This window comes from Emydura macquarii, unplaced genomic scaffold (genome assembly GCF_026122565.2).
Source record: "Emydura macquarii macquarii isolate MOO-44397 ecotype Brisbane River unplaced genomic scaffold, CSIRO-AGI_Emac_v2 contig_629, whole genome shotgun sequence".
Classification (NCBI taxonomy): domain Eukaryota; kingdom Metazoa; phylum Chordata; order Testudines; family Chelidae; genus Emydura; species Emydura macquarii.
In genome coordinates, this window is record NW_027130766.1 from 5,610,576 (window position 1) to 5,632,402 (window position 21,827).

General features: G+C 54.9%; 2 protein-coding genes across 6 annotated transcripts; one reads left to right on the forward strand and one right to left on the reverse strand.

Moving 5' to 3' along the window:
• Window positions 1-8,296: 8,296 nt before the first annotated feature.
• SCRN2 (secernin 2) lies at window positions 8,297-14,690 on the forward strand. Of its 5 annotated transcripts, none has more exons than XM_067541153.1 (10): window positions 8,297-8,339; window positions 9,217-9,278; window positions 9,665-9,839; window positions 9,997-10,178; window positions 10,442-10,641; window positions 11,139-11,354; window positions 11,605-11,770; window positions 12,507-12,687; window positions 13,042-13,211; window positions 13,989-14,690. In XM_067541153.1, the coding sequence occupies exons 3-9, from the start codon at window positions 9,666-9,668 to the stop codon at window positions 13,198-13,200; spliced, it is 1,278 nt and encodes a 425-aa protein (XP_067397254.1). In that variant the 5' UTR covers window positions 8,297-8,339; window positions 9,217-9,278; window position 9,665; the 3' UTR covers window positions 13,201-13,211; window positions 13,989-14,690. The 5 variants fall into 5 exon arrangements, with proteins under 5 accessions (XP_067397254.1, XP_067397251.1, XP_067397250.1 ...); XM_067541150.1 differs by having other exon boundaries at window positions 8,319-8,339; window positions 9,168-9,278; XM_067541149.1 differs by having other exon boundaries at window positions 8,324-8,339; window positions 9,165-9,278.
• Window positions 14,691-14,751: 61 nt separating this feature from the next.
• LRRC46 (leucine rich repeat containing 46) lies at window positions 14,752-21,720 on the reverse strand. Its single transcript, XM_067541156.1, has 8 exons — window positions 21,643-21,720; window positions 21,151-21,253; window positions 20,417-20,525; window positions 19,158-19,204; window positions 18,517-18,626; window positions 17,057-17,126; window positions 15,527-15,693; window positions 14,752-15,172 (listed from the first exon to the last, which is right to left on the reverse strand). Exons 1-8 carry the CDS (start codon window positions 21,650-21,652, stop codon window positions 14,766-14,768), a joined length of 1,023 nt encoding a protein of 340 aa, XP_067397257.1. The 5' UTR covers window positions 21,653-21,720; the 3' UTR covers window positions 14,752-14,765.
• Window positions 21,721-21,827: the final 107 nt, after the last annotated feature.

Sequence of the window (21,827 nt, forward strand, 5' to 3'; positions counted from 1 at the left end):
GAAGGAAACTTTGTTTTTTCTCTGTTGCTCTGACTCTCTCTCTTTTTTTTTTTAAATGAAGTAGTTGTTTCATATAATTGTTTTCCTAAATGTCGGCAAAACCCTGGAGCAAATAAGGCTGGCTCTCCTGCCAGTGAAAATGTAACTGTGGGGGGCGGGGGGAATGGGCCTCTGTCATTAAACTTGGGGTGAGGTTTTAAAATGTGGCTCGCTCCAGATCTAAAGTGCTGGGGGCCGGATCCTCGGCTGGCGTCATTCAGCGACCCTCCACCGAGTGCGGATTGACACCCGCCAAGAAACTGGCTTGGGGATTTTGTGCAGCTGGTACCATGGTTGGGCCCATTATTAAAATGTGGGGTAATTTGCCAGATTCAGAGTGGAGTTTGGAGACCAAGCTGCCTGTAAATTCAAGGGTGTTTGGGGCTTGGAGGAGGTTCAGGCCCATCTTTGAGAAGGATCCGAGCTCTTTATTTTAGACTATTTTATTATTATTTTTATTTTTATTATTATTATTATTATTACGGTGAAACCAGGCTTGGCCAACTGGGGAGGATGGAAGCTTAGAAACAAAGCTCATTTAATGTGCATCTTTGGTGGCCTAGCTGGCTGGCTGTGTTCAGTAACAGTCCCAAGGATCGATTGTTCGTCTCTGATCCCGTCTGGGCTGGCAGCAGAACTGGGCCCACTGCAGACAGGTTTTGCTAAGGGGTCGGGGGCAGAAAAGGGGGAGAGATGTGTCCAAGCCTGTGAAGGTTCTGAGGGATTCTGTGCGCTCTCAGTGGTAGCTGAGAGCAAAGAATCGAAGCACATTGCAGGACTGAGTCTCATTGGAATGACACGCGAGTGAAGGCTGCAGGGTTGGACCTCCGTTCTCTAGCACAGTTTCCTCATCCGGTGTTAAAAACCTTTTCCCCCTAGGACCTTGGTCCATGTCATTGGCTTAGCCAGATTCCCGGAGCACCCCCTATCTCTTCCAAAGGAGAATACTGATTTTTGTAAGACTCTTCTCCCATTTTCATTTTTTTGCCCTGTTAGGAAACTGACGACAAAAACAGCCGGACACAAAACTAATTCAGATCAAATGTCACAATTGTAGAAATCGCGGTTCATCAGCCACCAATAAAATCCTCCTATTAATTGACTGATTACCAGACAGAATAGAGAGCAAAAGAGACCGACAGCTGCCTCTCTGTGTGAAAAGCCAGCAGCCTGATTTATCCCTCTATTAGCTTCTGGGATATAGTTGGCTCCTGAGGTATTTAAATTTCCCTCCTTGTAAATTTCAGTGGAGATCTTATGTTTTTTAAATCACTTTCTAGGTGGAGGAAGAAATTCACAATTATTCATATTTGCCACTGAAAAGCCCAAATCTTCTAAGCTTAGCTAGAGAGTCTGTCCCTGTCCGTGCTGTCCGCAAGGAGACTGTGCTAGATTATTACTAATAACTAGCCAAAACCAGCTGGGTTATTTATGCAGCAAAAGCAGAGTGGGTTTAGATCCAGGGTCAGTGTGTCCTACCTCCAAAAGCAGGAATTGGAGTGGGAAGATGCAGGGTTTCTTTCCATCAACGATTCTTCTTTTGGCCCATCTCTATTAAACCAGAGCCCTGCTGAACTTTGAGCGAGTATGTATCTGGATCCAAACTTCGCCTCTTAGGACATGTCTATAAAGGGACATTCAGGAAAGTTAATCTGAATTAACTAAAGGGTTGAATTTAAAGTGCATTAGTTAAACGTGAATGAAGCTAAATCGAATTATGGCCACATTAATTCAGAATAAGACTGTCCACACAGAGGCTTAATGCAGTTGAACTAATCCACTTTAAACATTAATTCAGATTAGTTTTTCCTGAATGTCCCCGTGTAGACAAATCCTTAGGCTCTGGGCTTGACCTGTCTTCCACTGATGCTGATGGGAGTTGAGTTGGGCCCCTTTGTTTGCACAGTTTAAACACACTTATGGCGACAGGCTTGGTTTCCATCCTGGAGCGGATGGATCTTTTGCGATCCAGCAAACGCTTGTCCTGTTGGCTCGCCCTGCCTGCGGGCGTATTGCTGAGAGAGTTTGAGCGCAGCTGCTGATGCTGTCCGTTCCTCTGAAAGGGGGACACTGAAGGTGCTCTTCTCGGGCCATGGAGGTGAAACTCCAGTGGCAACATCGCCCAGACACACAGACTTCAGCCCAGCTTCTAGCAGGAGCCTGACCCGTCACTGTTAGCGTAGTGCAGTGCTGGGCGTTCGAGATGATTTACCAGGCAGTTATAACCAGAAGATGCTAGTTAGCATTGAGGAAATCTCTAGGGAGCACCGTATAAATGTGGTTTATGGCGTGAGCTGGTCTGAGCTCTCCCTCCTGCACCCCACGAACGGGTCCTAGGAACACGAGGAGGGCTTGGCTTGGCATGGAATTCCTTGGCATCCGGGCTCGGCTCATCAGATCTGGCCTGTCCCCTCCATCGATAGTGGGTGAAATCACCTATTAGAATCGCTCCCACCTGGTTTCTGCCGGCGAAGGCAGGGGAGAAGCTGGGGAAGATCCCACTTTTAAACCAGAGATCTGAATTGGTTCCTGGATCCAAAGAGTCACGTATGGGTCTGTGCTGGCCTTCTGCTGTCCCAGGCCAGCTGAGCAGTTTGGAAGGGAAATCAGTGGAAGAAGCGGATTTAGGCAGCATCTCCCCCACCCCGCCACCTCCTTCCCTGCAGCTCAGAACCCAGCTCCCTCCTGTCGGGCCTTTGATTTACGGGACAAATGAAGGCTGTAAAACTGGGTGGGGAGGGACTGAGCCATGACAAGCTGGCTCTGTCCCCCACTCGCTGCAGCCAGCCCAGCCTGCTGCCTGGCGGGGATTTCAGGAAGGGCTTGCCCCTGCTGTGCTCCAGAATTGGCTAGTCCAAGAATCCCAGCAACAGGACTGCCCAGGTGAGGAACATACAGGCATGAATACCAGGCCAGCTGGGGTGGTGCCGTTGAACCTTCAGCTTGAGGGAATAAGCTGATCCCCAGCCGGGTGGTCGTGGGGGAATTTCCCCTCCCCGGGGCAGAGTATGACATAGAGTAGCTACAGCACAGGCGTGTCAGACACAGTGGGTGGTGGGATAGCAGAATCGATGGGCCTGTCGATCTGAACCTTTGGGGGTGTGTGCATGGGGGGGGGGGGGGATACTGGGCTGGGTGAGCATGTTGGTTTGATCAGGGAGATCCCGGGCAACAGGGACGAGTTGGCTTGACTCAGCGAGCGCGGACAGGAGTCTAGAGGGGACCCTGGTTAGCTCTGAAGTGGCAGGGAGGTGGGGATACCTTCTTGCCGGGGTAGTCGACAGGTGGACTATGGGCCAAATCTGGACAGCCTGACACGTTCGAACGGACCCCGCAATCTTTCTATTTGCGTATTGTTATCATCGGTGTGCTTGTTTTAATTTTCTCGGGCGTCTGGACCTCGACCAAGAAATTTGGACCCTGGCCGAAAACAGACTGCCCCTGCCTCATTGGATGGGCTGGTTGGGCGGATGAGGGAGGGAGGGAGGGACAGTGAGATAGCTGGGCTGCTGGCTGGATGGACGTGGTGGAAAGGTGGCGAGACTGGGCTAGCTGGGCCATTTGCCAGGTCCAGTGTGGGAGGAGCCGAGACGCCAGGCCAGCTGGCTCATTGCTCTGTTCCCATGTGGCAATCCCCACGCACATTACAGGCCTGGGATTTGCGATGAGTGATGCTCCGCTGCCTTGTACGTGCTCCTGGGAGGTGGCAGGGATGTTTCGCCGACTTCCAAGGCCTGGTGCAGGGCGTGGCAGGCAGGAGAGGTCGGTGCCCAGTCACCCGTGGTTGATTTGAGTCGGGGAGCAGTTGGCTGCTAGCGACACCGGGTGCTGGGCTGCTTTCCTGTCCCCCTCTCTCCCCCCGGCTGTTACCGTAGGAGCCCCATAGAGGAAACTGTTGTGAAAAGACCTGGGGTGATGGCTTGTGTTTTGTACCATAATAAAGTTGTGTGTTTTCCACATGCCGGGCTCTGGTCTCTATCTCTGCCGAGTACGGCACGTCTGCCATGCCCAGCTTAAAGAGCCAGCAACAAAGAGGGGGCTCTGAGCGCCCTACTCCCCCCACACCTCCAAATTGCTATTGTTCTGATCCTTCTCCCCCCCCCCCTTGTGTTTTTGGGCTGTGATCCATGTGGGTTTGTCAGCGGGACCTTCCCCTGTGGATCCGATTGCAGGATCTGCACATATCGACCCACCAGCTCTCCCAGGGCACGAGTCCTGCAGGAAAATAGCCAACCCGTGCCGGGAGAAGGGGAAAACGGGAGCCCTTCTATTGCAGATCCTGTGGGCAGGCTGTCAGCTCCGCTGTCAGAGGAGCAGGAGTGGGGCTGCTACGCAAGGGGGTCTTTTTAAAACTCCCTTTCTGGCGAGCCTGCCTCCGGCGCTGTCTGCACCCACCAGTAGCCACAAGCTGCTCCAGCCTCGCCCTTCATCCCCGTTCAAGAAGGGACATGTTGGATGAGCTCGCCGCCTTTTCCCGTGGCTGTCCCACAAGATTTGTCAGCCGGCTGTGGTAGGAGGGATTGCGCCGTTGCCAAACAGGTCTGGTTTCATAGCACGGGCTGTGCCTGATGAAATGGGACGCTCCACATACAAATGGTATCCTTTGACATACGCCTTCCCCAGGGTTGCCGCTGCCATCAGTCAAGTTGGGAAAATTGACTCAGACCCTGCTCCCTGCAGGCTGACTGGCTTTGATGGGTTCCCACCCTTCTGGATCATTATTGTTCATGTTACATTAGCGGCCCCAGGCACTAACCAAGATTGGGATCCGACTGCGCTGGGTGCTGTGCGGACACATAGACACAGTCTCTGCCCCAGGGAGCAGACGGTCTGGACAGAGGAAGGGAAACTGAGGCACAGCAAGGGGCCATGACTAGCCCAAGGTCACAGAGCTGGGAATAGAGCCCAGGTCTCCTGAATCCTAGTTCTGTGCCCTATCCCCTTTACACCTCGCTTTGGCAGCAAGCAACCCGATCAGTCTCCCTTCACTAAGTTTCCTAAAACCATATAAAAAAAATCACCCACCAACTAGATTTTGGCCCTAGCCTTTGTTAAGAGGCTCTTTCAGATACATCCAAGGGCTGCCAGTCAACCCCATGGCCACTTATTTGTATGTTATATCCTCGTCACCTGCCCTTCTTCTATTTCTGCATCCTTCAGACAGAAAGTTCTTTGCGGCGGAGGCTGTCTTTTCCTATGTTTGTACAGCACCGAGCACAAGGGGACCCCAATCTCCTTATTTGTATTACAGTAGCTCATACACGCCCCAACTGGACTCAAGGACATGTGGTGCTGGGTGCTGTACCACCACATAGTAGAGACAGTTCTCACCCCAGAGTTTACAATCCACAGAGACAAGAAGTGAGAAAAAGGAAGCCTTATTATCCCCATTTCACAGATGAGAAACTGAGGCACAAAGCAAGTAAAGCACAGATCCTCAAAGGTATATAGGATCCTAACGTACCTTTGAGGACCCGGGCCTAAGTGGCTGGGCCATTCTGAGTCAGAGCCAAGAACTGAATCCAGGTCTCCTGAGTCACAATCCAGTTTGTTGACTCTAGTAAAAAAACCCAACCTCTCAATAATCTGGATTGGGGCCTCCTACCAATGATTGTTATAATGTCTCTGGAATGTTAGCCTTGCCAAATTCAGTTTACCTGTGGCAAGTCCTGGTTTTTTGGACAGCCACATAAAGTCTATTGTCCCCTCCCATCTGTGTCATCCTCCCGGTGAGTTGATTTTGTGCATGGGCTTTGCCAGTCTGGAATAAATATTATTCCTGCGGAGTCCTAGTAACAATCTTGCTTTTCATCCTGTCATCCTGAAGGAGCTCAATGTGCTTTAGACACAGGGCTCACTTTACCCGCCACTGAAATGCAGCTGCTTCTGAGGTGGAACGCTGCAGCTGATTTAACAGCACACAGCAACGCCATACCACAGTGACCAATTGAAATAGCAGGGGAGAAGTGAAGGGGGTAGACTGTAATTATCCCGGGTGTAACGTGACCAGGACAATGGGGTTACAATGCTCCCCACTCTTGTAAAAATGATTAGTGAAGACCTTTGCTTTACACCTGCTCCACGAGACACAATTCCACGCACAGCCAGCGCCAGAATCTATTGTACAATGTAATTTTGGAAACATTTTCCCCCCCTTGTAGCCAAAGGCTAGCTGAAGATTTCCAAATGCCAGTGGGGGAGGAGGAAGGGGTGTCTGGAGACGGCTCAAGCATTTCCTCTCTAGATCCCACTCTCTCTACTGCTGAGTATTCTTCCCCTCAACTGTTCAGATGGGGGCTCCGGCAAAGCCAGCTGGCCTCGCCAACGCCTGGGTGATGTCCAGCGTGTCCCTAGCCCCCGTAAGATTCATGAGAGGGGTAGCATAGGTGGCAGCAGATCGCCCCATCCCCAAATGCCCTTTGACCCGACAAGTCCAGTGCCCCCAAGGCAGATCTGTCCGACTCCAGCTTCGTCTGTCGGTCCATGGCAACATTCAGGATGCTTTGGATGAGTCAGGCCTGACCCACATGTGATGACCACTCAGTGCAGAGAGTGGGGAAGGCTGTGGATGGGGGAGGGAGGCGGGAGCAAAGCCAGCACATGGACACTTTCCAAGGCCCCAGATCCTCGTGCCATAGACTGGGGCCGTGCCCCTGAACTGCGGATTGCAGCCCCTTCTTCTCATTACTCTCAGGCCGGGCCCAAAAGAGGCCTGAGCAGAGATTGCGCCATCTCTCCCTCCTTTCCCCCAAACACACGCCCCCTTCCCCACGGCAGAACCACGGCCTGGGAACCCACGTCTGAGCTCGGCCCGGGGCGAGGCCAGCTCCACTGACCTCCCAGGGCTCAAAGGGGGCTAGCAATTCGGGAGCAGCCCCGTCTCCTGCTCAGTCCTGGCTGGCTTACGCTGCACAGCTGATGCCGGGAGGGGGGTGGGACGAAGGGAAAGTCTGAGCCTGGCAAAACCGGTCCAAGAGCAGGATGAAGCAACAGGAGGGAGCAGTCGGGAGCGTGTTACAAAGCCACGAGCAGGGAGTCCGGTCGGCCACGGTGCTAGGGACTCCAGTGCTCTGGGGAGTGTCTGTCTGTCTTTCTCCACCCTCTTTCCTCCTCCGCCTCGTTTATGATCCTCTGGCCACCTTCCCACATTTCCCTCCTTCCCTGGGCCCAGTTCAGGCCTGCTGTGAGAGGGCGCAGTCCCCAGCCCGCCTCCAGGCAGCCCCGGTAGGGATTTCAGCGACGGTGTGAGTTACACAGCAGGTGTCGGCCGGCTTGGAAGCGGGCGTGACGAATGTGACTGTCACTGAGCCGGGGTGTGCACGACGTGTGTGACAGAGAGGTGTGCGGGGAAGGGAAAGCGGTGAAACAGGAAAAGCAGCGAAGACGGGGCTGTCACAGAGAAGACAAGGCCCTCCCGCCGCGCTCCGGTAGGTGCCACCACCCTGGCCTCGCCCAGGCAAAATAGGAGAGCTGGGTGGAGATGGATTTTAGCTAAGAGAGCCCATCCCTCCCTATAGGGGATGTGTGTTAGCCAGGGGGCCTCATTCGTTCCAGGAGTGCGGGGGTGCTAGCTGGGGGACCCGGTTCAATCCTATAGGGGATGCGTTAGCTGGGGGACCCCGTTCAATCCTATAGGGGAGGCGCTAGCTAGGGGACCCGGTTCAATCCTATAGGGGATGCGCTAGCTGGGGGACCCGGTTCAATCCTATAGGGGAGGCGCTAGCTGGGGGACCCGGTTCAATCCTATAGGGGAGGCGCTAGCAGGGGGACCTGGTTCAATCCTATAGGGAATGCGCTAGCTGGGGGACCCCGTTCAATCCTATAGGGGATGCACTAGCTGGGGGACCCCGTTCAATCTTATAGGGGAGGCGCTAGCTGGGGGACCCGGTTCAATCCTACCTAAGGACTGAAACCTCCTTCAGCAGAGACCTTCATTCTGCCCTGTAGTGACACCACGCAAAGACCTACCACCAGGGGATGTGCTAGCTAGGGGGATCCCAGCCAGCCTGGGTTCCCCAGTGCCCGGCGTGGGGCTGATCCGGGCCAGGAGCCCGGCTGGCTCGGGTGCAAGGGCGCCACCTAGCGGTGCGGTTAGCTCCAGCTCGGGCCGGTCCCCGAAGCGGGCAGGATGCGGGGAGGGGGTCCAGCCCGGAGTGACTCCGGCTCAGCCCCGCCCCGCTCTGGCCTTTGCAGCCTCCGACCACAGGGCGCCGCTGTTCCGAGCTGCGGAAGGTCCCGGCGGTGGGGGGGGGGGAGCGCTTTGCAGAGCCCTCCCCCACGGAGCAGAGCTGGCTGGACAGGTGCGGAGACTCGTTCCCCACTAGGCCCGTGCAATGCAGGGAGACACCCCCCCCACTAGGCCCGTGCAATGCACGCATGGGGGGGAGGCGCAGGGAGACACCCCCCCACCAGGCCCGTGCAATGCAGGGAGACACCCCCCCCCCCCAGGCTCGTGCAATGCACGCATGGGGGGGAGGCGCAGGGAGACACCCCCCCACCAGGCTCGTGCAATGCACGCATGGGGTGGAGGCGCAGGGAGACACCCCCACTAGGCCCGTGCAATGCACGCATGGGGGGGAGGTGCAAGAAGACGCCCCCGCCTGCAGTGCAAGGAGTCAGTGGCTGTGGATGAGATGCTCAGACCGGGGAGGCCTGTGGGTGCAGACAGGGTCGCCGTGTGGAGGGAGCGGAGGGGGAGACAGTGTGGCTGTGCTGTGACCAGGGGGCCCTGCTCTCCCTGGGCCTGGGTCTCTGTCAGTGGGGAGGGGGGAGCCTAGTGCATCTCTGCTCTGACAATGTAATGCGAAACGTCTTGAATCCCAGGAAAAACAGCCTTTATTTCTCGGTCCGGGGTGGCCTGCGTTAAGCTGGTCTGCCTGACGGCCTGCCCCCTCCAGTCCCCATGGGCGAGGGGCAGCCAGGAAGGACTGGGATGAGGTTAGCTCCCAGCAGACCACACCCCCTTTCCCCAGCTGATCTTTCCCTTCCCAGGGGAACAAACTAGCTCCTCCACAGGCCTGAGCCTCTATATTGGGGTGAGCTCCTGCACCCCACTGACTGGGAGCTGGGGGTGCTCCGGCCATGTGTCAGCAGTAGGGACTCTGGACCGTCCTTCTAATCCTCAGCAGGTGTTTTCTTCCCGGAGCTAATAAGCTGCTGCCATCTTCTACTGCCCAGGCCTCTCAGCTGGATTTGGTTCCTCCTTTGACTCCATGATCCACGGGCCCAAGGTCACAGAGGTGTGTTGGCCTCAGCGAGGCGGGCGGGGTGGCGGCTGCTGGGTGCGTCTGTGGGTGTCGTGGAGCCAGCTGGGGTGGCGGGGGACAATGCCATCTGGGGCAGGCAGGTCCCCTCTCCGGGGGTCCCCAGCTGGCCTGAGTCACCCACCCTGTGCTAGCGTGTCCCGGGCGTGGTGGGTGAACTGATTCCAGGAGGAGGTGGTAGGGGTTGCCCTGGGACTCCCCTGGGAAGGGTGCTGATGGCTCTCGGTCACGGGCTAGTCTGGGGCTTGAGAGGCAGCTGGCCGGGTCCAGCTGAGCGAGCCCTGGGGTAGGGAGACCCCTTGGAGATGTGGCTGAGACTGCTTCTAGGGTGGCCCTGACTTGCCTTGTCTCTTCCTGGCTAGGATGGCTGAGCAGAACCGCCCCGGGCCCTGCTCCTGTGACTGCTTCGTCGCTCTCCCACCAGCCACTGCCTCCAGGGCCGTGATCTTCGGCAAAAACTCAGACCGGCCTAGAGACGAGGTCCAGGAAGTCGTCTATCTCCCTGCTGCAACCTACGCCAGGGAGGCGAAGCTCAAGGTGAGTGACCCACGTGCCGGAGGCGGGGCGGACCGTGGGAGCCCGTTCTGGGTAGGAGAGATGGGGAGCTGGGGCCCTGCATTAGGGGAGGGTGTCCCCTTCGTTGAAGGTCCGCAGCCCAGTCCTCTGTGCTCTCTTCTCCCTGCCCTCCATCCAGTGTACCTACATAGAGGTGGCGCAGGCAGAGAAGACCCACGCGGTCATCCTGAGCCGCCCGGCCTGGTTGTGGGGCGCCGAGATGGGAGCCAATGAGCACGGAGTCTGCATTGGGAACGAAGGGGTGTGGACCAAGGAACCTGTTGGGGAGGAAGAGGCCCTGCTTGGAATGGACTTGGTCAGGTGAGAGGAGCTGGGGGCGGGAGAGAAGGCGGCAGAGGGCTGCTGCAGCCACAGCTCCGGTCCGGATCCCTTCTCCGTTGGGTTAGGATCTGATATCGTGAGCTGCCTGCTGCCCGCCTTTGTCTGCCAGCCCCCTCCCGCCGTTCCCCAGATGTGCTGGGACGATCCTCTGGCTGGGTTTGTGCCCGGGAGAGGGGCAGAGCACAGATCCGGGGCTCCCCCTGCCTAGCCCCCTTTCTCCAGAGCTGCTCTGTGTGCCGCAGGCTGGGTTTGGAGCGAGGCCGCTCGGCTCATGAAGCCCTGCAGGTGATCACGGCTTTGCTGGAGTGCTACGGCCAGGGCGGCAGCTGCAAGGAGGAGCCGACCCCTTTCGTTTATCACAACACCTTCCTGCTGGCGGACCGGACTGAAGCCTGGGTGCTGGAGACAGCCGGCCGGTACTGGGCAGCCCAGAGGATCCGAGGTGAGCGGTATGAATACCCGGGGGAGGCAGAAGTACTGGCTATACTGGAAGTGAGGCGTAAGAGAGCTGTTACTCCAGCCCCAGCTTGTCCCAGCAGGAGGTGCTGTGGGGGCGCTGTTAGTCCAGTCTCAGCAGGGATGAGGGAGAAATTCTACCAGATGATCTAGGACGTAGGGGACTGGACGGCTCAGATAAACGTGGGGCCGTCCATCTCTTGCTCACCAGTTCTAGACCAGCCGAAGCTGGTGGTTACCAAACTTTGTTCCTATCTGCTGCCTTTTTGGTGGCCTGTGAGATGAGTTTGCTGGGCCTCAGCCCAGTTTGCATCACAGCCACCACCAGTGTCCGTGTCCCGTCGTCCCGTCCCCCCCACCCCCCGTTTGTGATGCCAGCAAAGAGGCCAAGGATAGAGGTGTCTGGTCTTGAAGGGTTGCCCTTCCTATGGCTACGTTCCCACTGACACAATCCCTCTTGACCAGAGCCATTTCTTCTTGCAGAAGGGACCCGGAATATCTCCAACCAGCTGAGCATCGGCATGGATGTCACCGCCGAGCACCCGGGGCTGAGAGGCCATGCCCAGAGCCAGGGCTGGTGGAGCGGAGACGGGGAGTTCAACTTCACCGAGGTCTTCTCTCTGACCCACCAGCCCGTGCGCATGGAGGCGGCCAAGGCCCGGTACTGCGCCGGCAAGGAGCTGCTGCAGCAGCATGCAGGTGGGTGCTGAGGACGGGGGTGGTGGCCTGCGCCAATGTGGTGACTCCTCCTGTGACCGTCCAGGTGAAGAATCAAAGCCAGTCTCCTGGCTGCGCCGTGTCGCCCTGGCCAGGGGGCTGGGAGCAGTTGGTTGGCAGGGGCAGCGTCTAGGGCCATCGAGCAACGGGTCAGTGGGATGCATGAACGGGTCCCCCTCCCGGTAGTTACGTAGCCATTGATCTTCCGTCTCGTTCTCCCTTCTGTTGCGAGGCTGCATCACGGTGGAGACCATCATGGGCATCCTGCGGGACAAGGCCAGTGGGATCTGCGTGGACTCGGAAGGCTTCCGGACCACAGGGAGCATGGTGTCCATCCTCCCCCAGGACCCCGCCTTGCCCTGCGTGCATTTCTTCACAGCCACGCCCGACCCCTCCAGGTTAGAGCCCGGGCTACCTAGGGGGCCAGCTGCGGGTGGAAAGCCCCTGGTTCTAGGCTCTCAGGTGAAACTGGGAGAAGATGGGGTGTGAAGATTAAACAGACCTGTCGCGTCTATGGTGCTGAGTCCTCAAACCTCAGCGGCTTCCCTGAGGACGCTTGGCCCCTGGCAGGATCCGGCCCTTCATTGGCACATTCACTTAGCACGAGAGCCTTTGAACCAGGAGCCTGTCCTGTTCCTCTCCTGTTTGACCCTTTGCCAGCAGCAGCAGTGGAACCATCTGCTGGGTGCCCATTGCAGCTGTCGGAGGAGGATCCCGGGTAGAGACAGATCTGGGATTTGTTCGGTGACAACCCAGGGTCCCACCCTGAGTGCTCCGTGCACGGGAAATTGCTGGGAGCCCAGGGATCGAGTCCTAAAGGGGGAACCCGACTGTCCCAGCAGAGTCATCTTGGCTGCCTTAATAGCATGCAGCCCCCTTGCCCCTCTGCCGGGTTGGTGCCCCGGGCTCCCCCAGTTCTGTGGCAGAGCAGGAGTTTGGGTTGAACCCCGGCAGCGCTACCGTCCTGCTTCCCCGGGGGGCGTGAGCTGCTCAGGAAACCGATCCCTGGAAACCTCTGGCCGAAACCCACTGGCCTGAGCGAAGCTTTGCCCTGGGCAGCTCAGCAACGCCGCTGTCGAGAGTTGGGGGGCTGCGGAGATGCCCCTGATGGTCTCTGTCCTGCCCCTCCGGCAGGTCCGTATTCAAACCCTTCGTCTTCGTCGCCAATGTGTCTCCGGCCCTAAAGGCCATGTCTCCAAGCTTTGGCGACAAGGATCCTGTCACGAAGGTCCCTCGATTCCAGAGCAGAGTGGATCGGAGACACCAGCTGTACCGGGCGCATCAGGCGGCACTGGAGCTCATGGAGACTAACCAGGTAACCGGGTGTCCTGGTGCACTGCTTCCCTCTCAAATGCTGAGCGAAGCTCTCGCTGGCCTCGCCTGGTGCCCTGCCGCTAACTCCCCTTCCCCCCAGCCCTGCGAGCGTCCCCCGGGGCACTGGGGTTATCTCTTGGGAGCAGCTGGGCAGCAGAGCTCCCAGCAGTACAGCTGAGTGGGAGCACTGGGGTTACCACCCCTTCCCCTGAGATCAGTGGGCTGTTTCTGGGAGGTGGCGTGGATGGAACTAGACTCTGGGCTCTCCGGATCTACACCGTCCCCATGAGCAGCAGCTCAGGCCCAACAGGTCTCTGTGTTTCAACTTCTCTCCTCCACTGGCCCAATCCCCCAGGACCAGTACCAGAAGCTCCGGCAGACCATGCAGGAGCTGGAGAGGCAGGGCCTGGAGGCTATGAAGGAACTGCTGGCCGGCAAGATCGCCCTGGACCCGGAGGAGCTGGCCGACCTCTTGTTTGACTGTGTGGACACGGAAATAAAGTTCTACGAATAAGCCTGAGGCAGGTGGGTTTCAGGGTGGGTGGGTTGGGGAAGGGCAAAGATGCAGAGTTCATGGATTGTTGGCTGCACCCCTCTGTCTCTAGTGGGGGGACCCCTCTATTTTGCCCGGTGCTCCCTGGCTGCAGGTCTGTTTTGGGATATTGTCTTCGTAGTGCACTGATTTCCTTGTCTCCACGCAACCCTGGCTGCCCCCTTGCCTCTGGGCTCATTAACATCCTTGTCCTAGGCAGAGCTGCTATGGGAAGCGGCCTGGAATGAAATGGAGCAAAAGCTCCTGGGAAACATGGTGGCATTGCCCCATGGCCCAGCATCCATGTGAAAGGCCCGGCCCTGGGGTCTAATATCTGTCCTTAAGGGGAGGATCTGTGTGCCACTGGCTGGGAGAGTGTCAGCCTGGAACGGCCCCATTTCTTTATGGGATTGGGGAAGCGCGTCACAGAGGGGTTGCACTGGTCACATACGGGGATCTCAGTGGCCTCTTGGAAACCTGAAGCCACCTTCATCCTTAATGGAGAAATACAGTCCAGAGGCTGCAGGGCCCACCATGCAACACAGCTGGGTTGCTCAAATCAAGGCACATTCTGGGACTTGTGGTCTTCTTGCGCTGCACCATCCTATTGAGGAGAACAGATGTGGCTGAGCCATGGCCCAGCTGGCCACCCCTGGCTGCCGGTGGAAGGACCCCCTCCCATTTGGTTTGTTTCAGAGCCCTGCCTGCCCTCCTATGTCTGCTTGTTGCTCTGTTCGCTTCTCTCCCTCCCGCCCCCTTTCAACGTGCAGCATTCGAAGGAATAGGAGAACCTGAATTCCTTCTGCTGCCGCCCCTTCCGCTCGGATTCCCACCCTCGCGCCTGACCACTGCACTAACGGGACTGGAACTGCTTCTGGACCGTCGCGGCTTTGAGCCACGGGGATTATTGCTCCGGCGTGGTGCGAGGGCTGATGCCGGCATGTTGCTGCCCTCTCTAGCCCCTCAGCGTGGCATTTCCCAGTCTGTAGCTGTGGACAGCCCGCCCCAGGCACCTCCCCAGGCACCTGCCTCCCCTTTCCTTGCACTAACTGTTGTTCCCTGTAAGAGTCCAGAGCTTCAGTGGAGCCTTCAGCAGCTTGAACAGACCAGCTGTCCTGAGCCTGCCTGAGCGGGGCTCCATGGGGCTGGCAAGGGGGGAGCCTCTGCTAGCTCGATAAAGCTGAATTTGGTGGCTGGGTTACCAGTGCCCACCTCGCTTCTGCCTAGTGGTTAGAGCACAGGACAGCTGGGTTCTCTTCCTGACTTGGACTCACCTAGAGGCCTTGGTCAGATCACTTTCCCCACCTGTAGCAGGGGGATGATCCCCACCGACCTGTCGTGCGGATTACGGAGCTGCTGTCTGTAAAGAACGGTGATGCTGTGCGGCGCCAACCTCACCCCCACCCGGGAGAGCAGGACAGAAGGCCGCAGGCAGACAGACTGACGTGGAATAAAGAGGTTTTACATTTCAACCACGAGCTCCACTGTGCTGTTTCGGCGGGGCTAAGGCGGTCGATCCTTTGCAACGGGGGCTGGCTGGGCGTCTGTCATTTCTTTGCTGCTCTGGCTGCAGTTTTAGCTGTGGTGGACACCCCCCCTTTCAGGGGCTTGAGGTGGGTCCCACTCCCATGCTTGCTCTGCCTCCCTGCGCTTGGGGTGCTAGACCCTGGAGAGCCTCCTGCCTTCGGTAGGAAAAGCAGCCGAGATCCTGAGCTGGGTTTGGGGTGCGGCCCAAGCAGCCCGGGGGCTGGCAAACTCCTTCCTGCTGCTCCCTCCTCGGCTGGGCTAGTTGCCAGGCAGCCCTCCTGGCTTCCTGGCCACAGATGCCCCGGCGGCTGCATCACTCTCTGTCGCTCTGTGAGCTCCTCCAGCCGGGCCTGGTGTTCGCTTAGCACCTCCTGCCTCCTCTTCTCGGAACGGCCAGCCAGCTCCCGGTGGAGACCCACAAAGAATTCTGCAAGGGGGAGAGTGGGAAAAGTTAGAGCAAAGCCCCCTCTGCAGACCAGCAAGTGGGGCAGACTGATGAAACTGCTCTTACACGTTGGTGATCTGGGAACACTGTGCGTCTAGCCTGCAACCAGGATCCCAGGGAGTGCTGCAGAGCAGAGGGGCTTTTGCCATCCTTGGATGGTGAGGACTGTCAAATCAGCCCCTTTCCCCAACACCGATATTCATGCACACAGTTCAACCCTGTTGTCATGCCTCTGCAAATCTAGGGGCAGATGACTTTGTCTGGATTTACTCATGCGTATCAGGAGCAGAATCTGGCCCTGTGGTCTTAAGTGGCTGACGGCAGCAGCTTGATCACCTTTGTCTGCACAGAAAGGACCAGTTAGCTCAGGGATATCATCATCTTCCTCATAGTCACTGTCATCAGACGCTCCCTCCTCCTCTGCTGGGTCGGGGTCCCTCCAGCTGGAGATAAGCTGGGCATCCAGCTTCATGAGACGGGGCAAGGCCGCAAGCACCAACTCTCTGGAAAGACCAAAAGAATACTGTGCCTTTAAGCACCGAGGAGCCCAAAGTGCTTTGAAAACATGCACACTGGCTCATGTGAAGCGTTGTGCAATGCAGCTGCCTCTGGGGTGGAACACGGCAGCACACAGCAACAACTCCATATGACAGGCTAGGGCAGAAAGTGATGAATCTGCTATCCAGTTGAAATTGCCAATGGGGAATAATTTAGGGAGGCAGAAGGGCTGGCATTTGGGGAGGACACCCAGTTAACATTGTGGGCGCCTGCAAAATACGCCAGGGGGTCTTTAATGATCAGGAGAGGGTAAGATGGAAATATAGCCCCTCCTAGTACCACTATGGGACACTGGGTCAGAACTGACATGGGAAACACTGTGCCACCACATACCCCAGCTCTGGCCTTATGGGAGCTACTGTAGGAGACCAGCCCTCAGCAGCCTGTCACCACTGAGTGCAGGGGGGCCTTTCAAGATCTCACCCTGCTGGAAGGCAGAGAAGCAGATGAGCACAAGTGGTAGCAGCCCTTTTCCAGTCCTGGGATGCCGGTACTCCAGATCTGCAGCGGGCCTCTCAGCAACCCATGGCCTTCTGCAGAACTACTCAAACTGACGTGGGAGTGGCATGGGCAGGAAGGGGAGATCATAACAAGCAGGAGGAAGCTGGCCTGGAGGTTAAGCTCAACTTAGGAAGGAAAAGGGGTAGTAGAGGTGCTAAAGCTGATGTAACCCATGAAATTGGGGGATGTGTGTCTGCCTGCCTGCAGTGGCTGGGCCATATAAAGATTTATGCATCTAGTAATTCCACCTCACCCTTTTAACTCAAGTAGTAGCAGCCTGTGCTTTGGTGCTAAAGGATCTGGGATCTATCCCTGTCGATGACCCAAGGAGAGGGTTAGTTTATTATACAGAAATAGCTCAAGAAGAGGGAAATTTGAATGCAAACCACCAGGGGAAGGGTTAACTCAGGCAAGCATAACCAAGAGCTGTATTTAAAGTTTCTCTTTTAATATAAATGCAAGGCAGGGTGAGGCAAGGGTCAGGAAGAGGTTATTTGCATTTTAATAGAAACACAAAAGCGACACATAAGCCAACCAAAAAACCAATCATGAAAGGAAGAAGCCACTCGCCAGCTGTCGCCACTCTGTCCCTGGGCTTGTTCGTTACATCCCTTGTCCCTGTCCTGCATCTTGGTATATTGGAAGCCGTTTGGGGGCAGAGTCCTGCTCTCAACTCTGGGAACTGTGGCTCTGATGCTTGAAGGTCTTTAGGTGCCTAACTCCCACTGGCGTTACCTTTGAGGATCTGGGCTTTAGTTCTCCCCCATGAGACTCTCAGATGGGGAGATTTCACGCGCTCTCTCTCACCTGTAGCCTTTTTGATTGGTGCAACCGTTTCCCGTCAAGTTCAGGATGAGGAGGGTCCAGGGCAGCTCATCTGCACAGACCAAAGGAAAGAAAGAAGATTAGGAAGAGAATGTGGCCCCGGGGCTGCTAAGTAAATGGATGAGGGGAGTATCATTGCCCTTTCACAGCTGGGGAAACTAAGGCATGGGGTGACTTTCTGAAAAATCACAGAGTGATTGTGTGATAGAACCCAGGAGTCGTGATTCCCAGTGCCCTGCTATTACATTGTTAAGCTTTAAAAACCCAGGTTCCCTTGCTTATTTCTTCCTGCCACGAACTAGAGGCCTGTTGGAGAACTCCATTGCTCTGGAGGGAAGAGACAAATTGTAGGATAACTTTCAGCCCTGAGAGGTTTCATTCCACGCTTTATTTGCCCTGGGAGCACCCAGATGGATTTGTTGTTAATCTGTGCGTTGCTTTGTTTTTGAAAAGCAGAGCACGTGAGAAATGGCTACTATTCCTAAAAGTTAGACGGACACAATATTGGCCATGGCCATACCTTATTTGCTTCCTGCCCAAATGAAACTGAAAAGAAACTATAGGCTCCGATTCATCAACGTATGTGTTTACCCCCGTTGAAGTCAGTGGAATTTAAAACACATGCTTAGGTACTCTGCTGAATCGGAACTCTGATGAGGACACATAATGCAAAAGAGGCTCTAGAGTTTCATGGAAAACCATGGACTATTGAGCTGTAGCGTAAAAGCCCCGGCCAAGATTAGACCATGTAGGACTATTAGAAACTGATGTCGAATGTTAGCAGGATTCAAAATATCCTCTTTAAGCAGAAATCCTTCACTCGAACACACAGTTTTTGCTTTTAAAGAAGCTGCTTTTTTGAGCAGGAGACACAGGAGCGATTGCTGCTTTCATAGAAGAGGAAAATATTTGTCAAACGGACAAGAGAGTCATTAGGGAGAGAAATGGGAGTGTGGTCTAGTGGTTAGCATGGGGCACTTGTAATCAGGATTCCTGGCTACTATTCCCAAGTCAGCGAAGGACAGCAGTCTAGTGGTTAGCACAGGGCACTGGTAAACAGGACTCCCAGATCCTATTCCCAAGTCTGAGAGGGAGAACAGATTAGTGGTTAAAGCAGTGCAGCAATCAGGACTCCTGGGTCCTATTCCCAGGTCTGCCATGGACTCACTGTGTGACCTCTAGAAAGCATCTTAACCTCTCAGTATCGTGTAAATGGTGATATTCCCATCCCAGCACACGGGGTGGGAGTCTTAGTTCCTGCTTTGGCATCCTTGGCTGGTTACGGATGTGCACAGTTATCAATAATGGCAGCATTCAAGACGATGGTTCCGCCCTCAAAGCATGTTCAGAGCAATGAAGAATAAGCAGTAGAAGCCACAGAAGAGCAGCCAACTGTGTGTCTGAGTCTGTCCAACAGAGGCTGCCACCTGCACCTCTCCTACCAGGGTCCAGGGTCTCGATCCGGTTCTGCGACAGGTCCAGGAACTGCAGTTGCTGCAAGTCCCGGAGGTTCTCCACTGCACGGATGCGGTTTCCAGACAGCGAGAGGAACCTGCAGGGCATGAGGAGTGGGTGAGGAAGAAGCTGCGTTAGTGAATGCAAAGGGGGGAACCACAGAGGTTGGGGACTTCCACTGCGGAGAATGTATCTGATCAAACCTGCATTGTGCTCTTGAGCGAGGCGAGACAGAGCTTGTGCAGATCTCAAAGGACCTGCTCCAGTTCCCACTGAAGTCAATGGAAAAACTGCTGTTGCCTTCAGTGGGAATGAAACGAGGCCAAAGGACAGACAGAGCCGTGTCTCTAACGCAGAAGTATTTAGTTTGGATTTGTGCCCGGAAATTTAAAAGTGGAGGGCTAAGTTCTGTGTGCCAGAGAACCGGGGCCAAGTTCTTAGGGTTAAGATGCCACAAGGCTGCTGATGTCATTATGTACACTCAATCCCACTGATGAAAAGTCACTGTTATCTTCTGATCGCCACGCCCACATCTGGGAAATCTTCCCCTAGTAAAGCTGCATTGCAATGGCTGCTGTTTATACATGCTCTCTGTACACTTAATCATGTCACTAAAAGCCCCACTTACCGGAGGTTGGGAAGACAGCTGAGATTCTCAATTGTCTCAATTTGGTTCTGAAAAATTAAATGATTTATTTATTAAACACCAAACAATGGCACTTCACATGTTTGCAGTGCTGAACAAATATTAACTAACCCTCACAGCTCCCCTGATAGTTAGATGGGCAAGTTTTATTTTACAGATGAAGGAAATTGAGGCAGGGAGAGACTTGTCTAAGGTCACACAGCAAATATGGGGCAAGGCTGAGATTAGAATGCAAAAGTCCCAGATTCCCAGGCCTGGGCTACCTCTCCCACAGCCTACGTCCTTCAGGGAAACCTTTCCAAAAGGATCCCAGATTTAACCAACTTTTATAAAGACCAGGTGTCGGGGGAGGGAAGGGAGAAAGGGGAAATACAAAGGAATGAATAACCCCGGACAGGCAAAGTTATACAAATGTAAATTCCCAGTGCAGACCAACCCCAAGGCCCCAATCCTACAATCAGAGCTGCAGAAATGGACCCCAAAGTCATGGGGCATAGATCCATGGCAGGAGTGGGGCCTTAACAGGTACATGATCTTTGCCAGACTTGCCAGATGGTTGAAGCCAGAGCACCCCTCGTTTATTTGTTTATTAATCCAAAGGGAGCTCTTTTAAAGGTCAGTTTAAAAAGCAGATTTTAAAAAACCTGATATTTCCTTATCTGGGTAATTTAAATGGTTAAATTCCTGATTATTCTTTGTAGTTTAGATCATCGAAAGCAAAAGAATTAAAGATCAGATTTGCTTTTCTGTGGTTTTAGGTCATTGTTTTATTTTTTTGTCTCTCAGAGTAGAAGGCCACTGGTCATTGTGACTTCTGTTAATTGTGTCCTGGATATAATTACTTTCTGGATCTCAAGCCCTACCACAAGACTATAAGTTTAGGTGGCCATTTCTGTAGGGAAATGTTTAAAACAAAACAGTGTTAGCTGATTTTTTAAAAAAATTTCATACGCTTTTCTATTAGTAGTACATCTTAACAAAAATAAAATCTGGGCCTAATACAACCTGCCATTGTCTCTGTTTCTCACTCCTTCCTGAACACACAGTGTTCTCCAGAAACTGCTTGCCAGAGGAAAGAGTCTGGCCTTATTTCAAAGCCAAACATTGTTCTTGCTTATAGTGGAATTGACTGTCATGTGAGAAGAGAATTTGGCTGCTGTGCAAAACCAGAGCTGATCTCCAGGTGGTGCTATCTCCTAGCCTGAGACAGATCAGGTTAAAGATTAGGCTAAGTGCTTTACCTGTTGCAGGTAGAGACTGTGGACCGCTCTCAGACCCTGCAGGTTGCTGATAGCACGAATGTTCTCCCTATCCAAACGGACGGTGAGCAGAGACGCCAAGGCCTTGGATCTACGGAAAAAGGCGTTCAGAACAATATTATGTTGCCAAACTGTGGGTGTTGCTGGAATACGAGAGCTAAGGTGATCCTTTTGAGAGTCCCTTCACAATGACGGATCACAGATGGCTGGGAGAGCGATTTTCAGTTCCCTTTAATAAAGGTGCAACTTTATTTTCACACACCTGCTGGCAGGAGCAAAGCAACTAAATGCATTGTGTGAGGGTATCTGCATCAACTTTGAACAGGCCAGTGGGAGTTAGTCTAGCTCTGTGGAGTTCCCCATCCCAAGCCCTGAAACCCACTGCTTTGTGTGGGGAGGGGTGAAGGTCACCCAACCTGAGTAATTAAGGTGATCTTCCATTATTTGTGTCTCAAGTCACTATCCCGCTCTGTGCCTCAGTTTCCCCATCTGTAAAATGGGGATAATAATACTGACATCCTTTAAAAAATTATTTGAGATCTACTGATGACAAGCGTTATGTAAGAGCTAGGGATTATCATTGCTATTTTCCAAGTCAGCCCCATCTCCCTTCCAATCTGCTAGGGTCTAGGATTCCCACCCGCCCACCCCCCATTTCAAAGGACTTCCCTTCTTTGATCCCTGCCATCCCATTTCAGCAATGATCAGACACTCACACACTCTCTGGGGTCTCTTCCTCTGCAGGGCAGGGCAGGTTCCTCTGGGCGATGAGAGAGTCGGTGATGTTCCCCCCTTCCCCGGTGGGGCTCTGCTGCAGGTCTGGAAGCAAACACAGGGATCCCCGTTCACTCGGTGCAGCCCATCCTGCTCCCGGCAACGTCAATGGGCATGTGACCTTGGCCTGCATTGGAAGCAGGAGCAGGGCCTGGCTAAGCACGGTGACAAGCCCCCGGCAGTGCTATACATGGAGCAGTTCCACCCTGATCCCCCCTCCCCTCCGCACCCCCCATTAGGGTGACCAGACGTTCCAATATTAGGCGCTTTGTCTTATATATGCAACTATACCCACCCCCCAAAAAGGGGACTTGATTTTTCACACGTGCTGTCTGGTCACCCTACCCTGCATACAGCCCCTGCCCGCAACCCCGCCCCCCAGGGCAATGGGGCCCGGCCGCAGTGGGGGGAATGCCATTGCATAGCTCGCTCACCCCCCGCCATGGCCTCCAGCCGGTTTGCCAGCAGAGGGGGAGGGGACCCCTGGGGACCCCTGTACCCCAACCCCCCAGCTACGCGGGCCACAGCCCTAGGAATGGGGGTGTGAGTGCAGGGGGAGGGGCGCGGCTCGGGGTCACGCTGACACCCTGGGTGGTGGCAGAGGCTGGGGGGGGACCCC

What these genes read in the sequence shown, in the direction of transcription:
- SCRN2 (XM_067541153.1), top strand. Translation starts at nt 9,666, where the DNA reads ATGGCTGAGCAGAACCGCCCCGGGCCCTGCTCCTGTGACTGCTTCGTC. An exon ending in GCTGCTGCAGCAGCATGCAG is followed by an intron (nt 11,355 to 11,604) that starts GTGGGTGCTGAG and finishes TTCTGTTGCGAG; the next exon opens with GCTGCATCACGGTGGAGACC. An exon ending in AGCTCATGGAGACTAACCAG is followed by an intron (nt 12,688 to 13,041) that starts GTAACCGGGTGT and finishes CCAATCCCCCAG; the next exon opens with GACCAGTACCAGAAGCTCCG.
- LRRC46 (XM_067541156.1), bottom strand. An exon ending in GAAGAGACCCCAGAGAGTGT is followed by an intron (nt 20,526 to 21,150) that starts GTGAGTGTCTGA and finishes CTTTTTCCGTAG; the next exon opens with ATCCAAGGCCTTGGCGTCTC. An exon ending in AGCTGTCTTCCCAACCTCCG is followed by an intron (nt 18,627 to 19,157) that starts GTAAGTGGGGCT and finishes CATGCCCTGCAG; the next exon opens with GTTCCTCTCGCTGTCTGGAA.